This window comes from Phlebotomus argentipes, unplaced genomic scaffold (assembly GCF_947086385.1).
Source record: "Phlebotomus argentipes unplaced genomic scaffold, Phlebotomus argentipes genome assembly contig_15, whole genome shotgun sequence".
Classification (NCBI taxonomy): domain Eukaryota; kingdom Metazoa; phylum Arthropoda; class Insecta; order Diptera; family Psychodidae; genus Phlebotomus; species Phlebotomus argentipes.
Genome location: NW_026776181.1, coordinates 17,839,523 through 17,845,913, shown reverse-complemented (window position 1 = coordinate 17,845,913; position 6,391 = coordinate 17,839,523). Strand labels below are relative to the sequence as shown.

General features: G+C 41.2%; 1 protein-coding gene across 1 annotated transcript; it reads right to left on the bottom strand.

Moving 5' to 3' along the window:
• Positions 1 to 771: 771 nt before the first annotated feature.
• On the bottom strand, positions 772 to 4,458 carry LOC132261976 (glutamate receptor ionotropic, delta-1). The gene is made up of 2 exons (XM_059761062.1): positions 3,547 to 4,458; positions 772 to 1,710 (listed from the first exon to the last, which is right to left on the bottom strand). Exons 1-2 carry the CDS (start codon positions 4,456 to 4,458, stop codon positions 898 to 900), a joined length of 1,725 nt encoding a protein of 574 aa, XP_059617045.1. The 3' UTR covers positions 772 to 897.
• Between the last annotated feature and the right edge of the window lie 1,933 nt (positions 4,459 to 6,391).

Here is a 6,391-nt window from a genome sequence, read left to right as displayed (position 1 = left end):
CAGTTTCTCACGCTCAAATCTGACTTATCACAATCTAATGAAATTGTGAGGTTATGAATCCTTCTTGAACTAATTTAAATCCTTTCAAACCTGCAAATGAGAACAGTGAATATCTCAATGCTTCTACTAGATAATAAGACTGAATTTTACACATTAGGAGATATTTTTTCTATACTGAAATGATATTTTAGAGGTTATGATTGACTTTTAAGTTCTTTTTTCAACCTCAAATACTCAATTCAGCCACGAAAATGAGAAATATTCTCAGGTTAAACTCAAATTTTATAATTTGAAGTGTTTTTTAACACAGAATCTATTTGAAATGAACCACATAACCTAGAAAATGCCCTAATTTGCTAAATCAGAAGCTTTTGTGATGCAAATATTGTAATTATTTCAACACTAATAATTCCTTAGATTCGTTCTGATTTGCTAATGAATTCTCTCTTTGAGGTTATGTTAGATTGTAACACAAATTCAGTATTTCTGAATGTCAAAAGTCCAGAAAAGCGCATTGATTATTGCCAATTCAGCTAGTAATCAGCGATCTTTCCACCAAAACTGTCTTAAATTAGTCACATAACCTAGAAAAATAAATTTTATATTTTCTCTAGGTATAAATAAAAAGAAAATTTAATGGATTATGCTGAATTGTTACAAAAGAAGCGCTGAAGAGCGAATATTAAGATTTCTGTTGATTTGTACACCAATTCCGACAGCAATATCTCCCCCTTGACAGATTCAAATTCATATTCTCTCTGTTTTCGGGTGGGATTCTGTGTTTATTTCTAAATAGATGCAAAATTGTACATGTCACTGCAAATAAACCAATTTGTATGGTATAAAATGTAGTGCCACAATATTGGGCAGTTCAACTGCCTCACACTGCACAGCAAACTATTTGGTGTAGGAATACTGAAAGAGCGCCGCCGAAGGAACCCTGAGAGGAATCAATCTCGACACGCCGTCGCTTCCCTTCACCACAAAGTACTCTCGTCCGTTGATGTTCTGCCTCTGGAGGCCGTTCGACTCCCTCATGGCGAAGTCCTTCTGCTCCGCGATGCCGCCCAGGATGTTGCGGCTGCGATTGAAGAGCGTGGTGTAGGGCGGCGGCGGCGTCACGCTGTCCACAGTGACGTCATCTCTGACTCTGGCCCACTTGTGCTTGTCCGCGCGCGCCTTCGGCACGCAAATGCCGCGATTGTTGAGACACCTGAAGAGCAGCTCGCTGAAGAAGACCGCCGTGGAGGTGCAGAAGCCGGCAATCATGATGTAGTACGTCATCATCAGGTCGCCATTCCTCAGCTGTCGCTCCGTGCTGACGAGATTGGACGGACAGATCTCGGCGTCGGGCAGATCCTTCCACAGCTTGTACTTCACGATGCCCGACTCGACGAGGTGCAGCAGCACGGGATCGAAGAGCAGGTGAAGCGTGGAGTTCTTGGGATAGGCGAAGGCTCGCTTGCGCTTCATGAAGGGCGTCTTGGCCACGGCGAAGGGACACTGAATCTTCTCATCCGTCAGACTAATTGTCTTCCTGTACACGTAATCGCTGTAGATCAAGTGATTGATCGCCGGTCTGTCCCTGACATACAGATAATTCCGCCTCTCCACATCCTGCAGCAGGATCTCCGTGTCATTGAGCGATGCCGAGAATTGCACCAGATTCTTCTCCACCATCCGACTGAGCTGCGTCAGGGCTTCGCCGTTCTGCGGGGGGAGGGGAGAAAAAGAAGGCGGAATTGCGCGATTAAAATTGAATAATTGGCTTAGCAAACACGCAAAGTTTATTTCAATTGCTGAGCAAATACCGTACGTGAAAAATGTTTGTTCTCCCTTGTTTACACGTGGAAAAGCGGAAGGAGGGCCTTTTTAGAGGAAATATCGCAACACATTATTAAATTTCAATGAATGCCACAACGCACAAGTGTGGCCACGCAAAGGCCGGCTTGCATGCGAGCGCCACTGGCACGATTCCGGAAAAGAGTGTGTCGTTAAGTCGCAGAGCAATTATATGTGTTTTCCAAGGTCTGTCTGTGAAGTCCAATTGGCCGAAGAGGCAAAAAATCAAGGATATGAAAGAGATTTTTTGGTTTTTTTTTTGTCCATTTTCCCTTCATTTGAATTCCAATTCAAAAATTACTGATGCCTTGTTGGGATAAATTCCACCCTCAATTATTGTTTATTCTGGCCTATTTGCATGTGAATTGATTGGATATTCATCCGATATGACGCCAATCATTTGCAATAAAAATGCTTCTCATATCAATATTTTCTGGCATTATTAATTTGATTTTGATTAAAAACCACTTCAAATGGTGGAAAACAATAAGAAAAAAATATATTTTTCGACAAATAAAAATAAATTGAAGAGAATCAAATGGATTTTTTTTCCTGTGATTGGAATATATATGGAAAAAGTTCGAATCAATCAATGCAATTAATAAGATAAATAGAGCTTTCATGTTTCCCAGTGGAGTTTATTTGTTGACTTACAGCACTTGACAACCTATCCCACGAGTGGTAATTCAAGGGCAACGCTGTTGAACTTCAGAAGTCACAAAAGTCCATGACTCAAATTGTGACCAATGTCAAATGACGAGCATATTTACTCAACTTTCTGTAAATACAGTAATTTGTCTCTCTTCTTAATCATATTCCGACCGGACGTGATAGGTTTGGAAAGGTATTTCTCGCACTAATTACGGTCATTTTTCCATGACTTTTCTCACTACTGAAGATGTCGAGAAAAGTCAAGGGGGAAATATTATAGTCAGAAGTGTTTATAAAGTAGAATTGCTTGAAAATGTGCAATATTAAGCATTAAAGAGCTATTTTCAAAGCAAATAACCGTAAAACTTTGAGAATTTTTGCACTATTTTCTTCAATAAAAAAATCTCATTGCTTTTCTAGGTTATGTAAACTAACTTAAAGCACAATTTAGTCGTTAAATAACATAGGAAAATTCAATTTATACACTCAAATGGCAATAATTCACATTCCTTAGCAAAGTTAAGCGCTTGTGATCAAATTAAAATTGTGTTAATTACGCTAAGATTGATCATAACCTCAAAAATATTGTTTCAGGATACAAAATTGTGTCTTTCAAGAGCTGTTTGATTGATTTTCAATTCAGAAAAAGAAAATTTCAATTCATTATAAATTTAGAACGAATTAATATTGGTGAGAATCTGTTTAATAAATTGAATTTTGAGGTTATGGTCAACAATGCATCCAAAAGAGCGTCTTGAAATTTAATCACATCAAAATATCCCCTGAAAACTTCAAATATTTCTCAAATACTGTTTCTCTGTAGACTTTTTCAAAGTAATACAAGTAAAAACTGAGTCTTTTTGTCACAATTACGACCTAAATTTGAGGTTATGATACTTTAGGCGGTTGGAAAACTCTAAAAAGTTTCAAAAACGGGTAAGAAAATAAGGAAAACTCGTGTTTTAAGCACTGCCACAGTTTTGAAAGTGTCTGTGATTCGACAGGAAGTGATTTTAGCCGTATTATTTCCTCCTTGGGAAAAGTTTCACTCACATTCTTTATGGCATACTCAACAGCTCCGCCACGATTGGCGACAAAGTTCTTCTGCTTGCGCAGAATGTCGCCCACATTGTTGATGGGCAAGGTGAACTTGGACAGCGTGAGGAAGGCCGTGAGGTTTGCCGTGTAGAAGGATGTCAGGATGGTGATGAAGATCCACCAGGTGGCGAAGAGGAGGCGCGTTGAGTCTCCGATGGGCGACAGAGTGCTGCCTTGCTTCATCAGGGCGCCATAGACGAACCAGATGCAGTAGGGCAGCGGATAGATTGTCTGCTCCCTGTCCCTGGTTAGCTTCGTCCTGATGATGATCAGGGCGTAGATGATTGGGCCGACGCAGATCAGCGACAGCAGGATGAGAATCCACACGTTGAGATCGAAAGGCGCCCAAAGTCCCGATCCTGTGGCAGATTCTGCCGGTCTGGTCATTATCATGATCCACTCACCCTCGTCCAGGGTGGTTTTTGAGTAGTAAATGTGCTCCCGCGCGTCCGACAGGATGGGCAGGAAGGCGGCGGCAAAGTCTGCCCTTCCATCGCCCAGAATCTCAATCAGACTGCCCTCGATGTCCTGCGTGGAGCCCAGGATGTTCTTCTCCGGCACAATGAGTTCATAGGTGAAGTTGAACTTCTCCGTGAGAAACTCAAGGAGATCAAAGGACACTCCAGTGCCAGTGAGACTGCCATTGATTGTCTCGACAAAGCTCAAGGGTTTGTCATTGATTGTGACGACTTTGAGCGTTTTGCCGTTGATTTCCCGCTTGATCTGATCCAACATGTGGTTCTTCATCTCCCACGACGTCAGATCACTCATGTTGGTCGAGATGCCAACGGTGTAGTCACTCTCCGGCTCACTGTCACACGTCGAATTGCGGCAGACGCTCTCAAAGAGCATCTCAATGCCCTCCATGGCGCGCTCGCTTCTAATCACGAGATTCACAGGTCAGAAGTTCACAAGAGACTGCCATCTGATTACATTTGCCGGCCAGAAATAAGGGGACTGTGCAGCGTAGTTATGAAAATTACACGATATGACGGGCGGGCGCGGTTTCGAGGCGCTTTAGGGGTGGATTAGAGCTACCCTTGTATGCGTGAAAGTTTCAAAAGTTTCATGTTTGTGGCATTTACAGCGACAACTGAAACTTTCCCTGAAGCTTTCGCGCTTTTTGATATGTTGTGTTGTGCGTCCTGGAAAGTCAAATCCCCATCACTGCGTGGCTTTTATTGTCCGCCCCTGCAATTAAATAATTCCAATCTACAGCCCTTTTGCCGCGTTATATTCTCGGGATACAAACACCAAAGTGTCGACATTGTTGCGCTTTTCATTTGAAATAATCGATAACTCTACTTTTTGTATTCATTTTCTGTATTATGTGACGCAATGTCAACAAATTGAATGATAAATCAATAAAAAATTCATGCGCTCAGAAAGAAAGTAAGGTCACGAGAAATTACACATCGAGCAATTTTTCAACCCCCTCGAAAGCCGCACACATTCCCGAGTGCGGCACACGGAGTAATCTAACCCAGTGTGAGGAAATGCGAAAAATTCCCCCCAAAGACAATCTATCTGGGGGTGGAGGCAAGAGGGAGATAATAAGGCCAAAAGTGGTGTACAGATCAGATGTTTTTGGGAAGTAAAAGTGTTGCAATTAATTCAATATTTGATTTACAACCATGATTTTCTATTGATTATTTCGCTCTGATAAATTAATTCTTATCCAAGTTTTAATTTTGATCAATTTTTCTGTGATTGATTTGTGACTAAATAACGTCTTAAAGACGAATTTCTTGCGCCTAAATTACCTTACATTAATTTTTATAACAAACTTGTGAAATTTGGAGTTAGAATTAAGAAAGAAAATTCATTAAAAGGATTGTGATCAAGAAAAATACGTTAAAGTGCCATTTTCATGGATTAAAATAATAAAATATATGAAAATGTGAGTTTTTAGTTAGATTTTGGTTAGATTATAGTTAGATTTCAGTTATTAGTTGATTTTAGTCACGTTATAGACAATCTTTAAAGTCTGGAGTCCTGGGAAGTGTGAAGGACATTGTGGAAGTGTCAGGAAGTGGTGTACAGATGTCAGTCATATTATCTTCCCCTTAGGCGGAGGAGGAGGAGGAGGTGGAAGTATTCTCATGGCGACCCCACATGTATATTTTTAAGTATGCAACCAACATGCCTCAAATAACCCCCATGAATTTGAGTTCCACTTCACCCCTTTTCATCCCCCACACAATCAACTTCAATCCCCCACTTTGAGTGTGTTTCAGTTTCCACACAATCCTAAAATATCACTTCTGCGGCGCTCTGAAGAATGGAGCTCTCTGGTCGGAGGCACTTTTCCCGCCATGGCGTGGAAAGACGCATGGATTAGGGCTAATTTCAACGAGGAAAATATTGTCGGTGGCGCACAAAAATGCTCGCCTCTTTGTTCTCTCCGGCCACAGACACGGACGAGAAACTTAAACACACCCAGATGTTTATTCATCTCTCTATTCGCCACGGAGTATTTACCGGCAGCGGCAATTTTTCTGTCCCTCAACACACTTGACTTTGCGCCCGGCGGAAGATTGAGGGATGGAAATCTGCTGGAGGGATGCTTTCGCAGCCACCCTGGCTGGCAATTGCACGACAGTTAATTGTGCCTCTGCGAGCACTATGTAAAGTTGCAAATAGTAATTACAATTCAAATTAAACTTCTGCATTTTGTGGTGTTTACATCCCAGAGTTGCATACGAATTGCAGATTTGCACTGAAAACACATTTTTATGAAGCTCTGATAAATGGGAAAAATGTAATGCAACTCAAATGTGCAAAAACGAATTATAAATTC

Bases quoted from the DNA above. Each gene is read 5' to 3' on its own strand.
- LOC132261976 (XM_059761062.1), bottom strand. From the start codon at position 4,458: ATGGAGGGCATTGAGATGCTCTTTGAGAGCGTCTGCCGCAATTCGACG. The intron at 1,711-3,546 runs GTGAGTGAAACT...CTCCCCCCGCAG, and splicing joins TTGAGTATGCCATAAAGAAT to AACGGCGAAGCCCTGACGCA.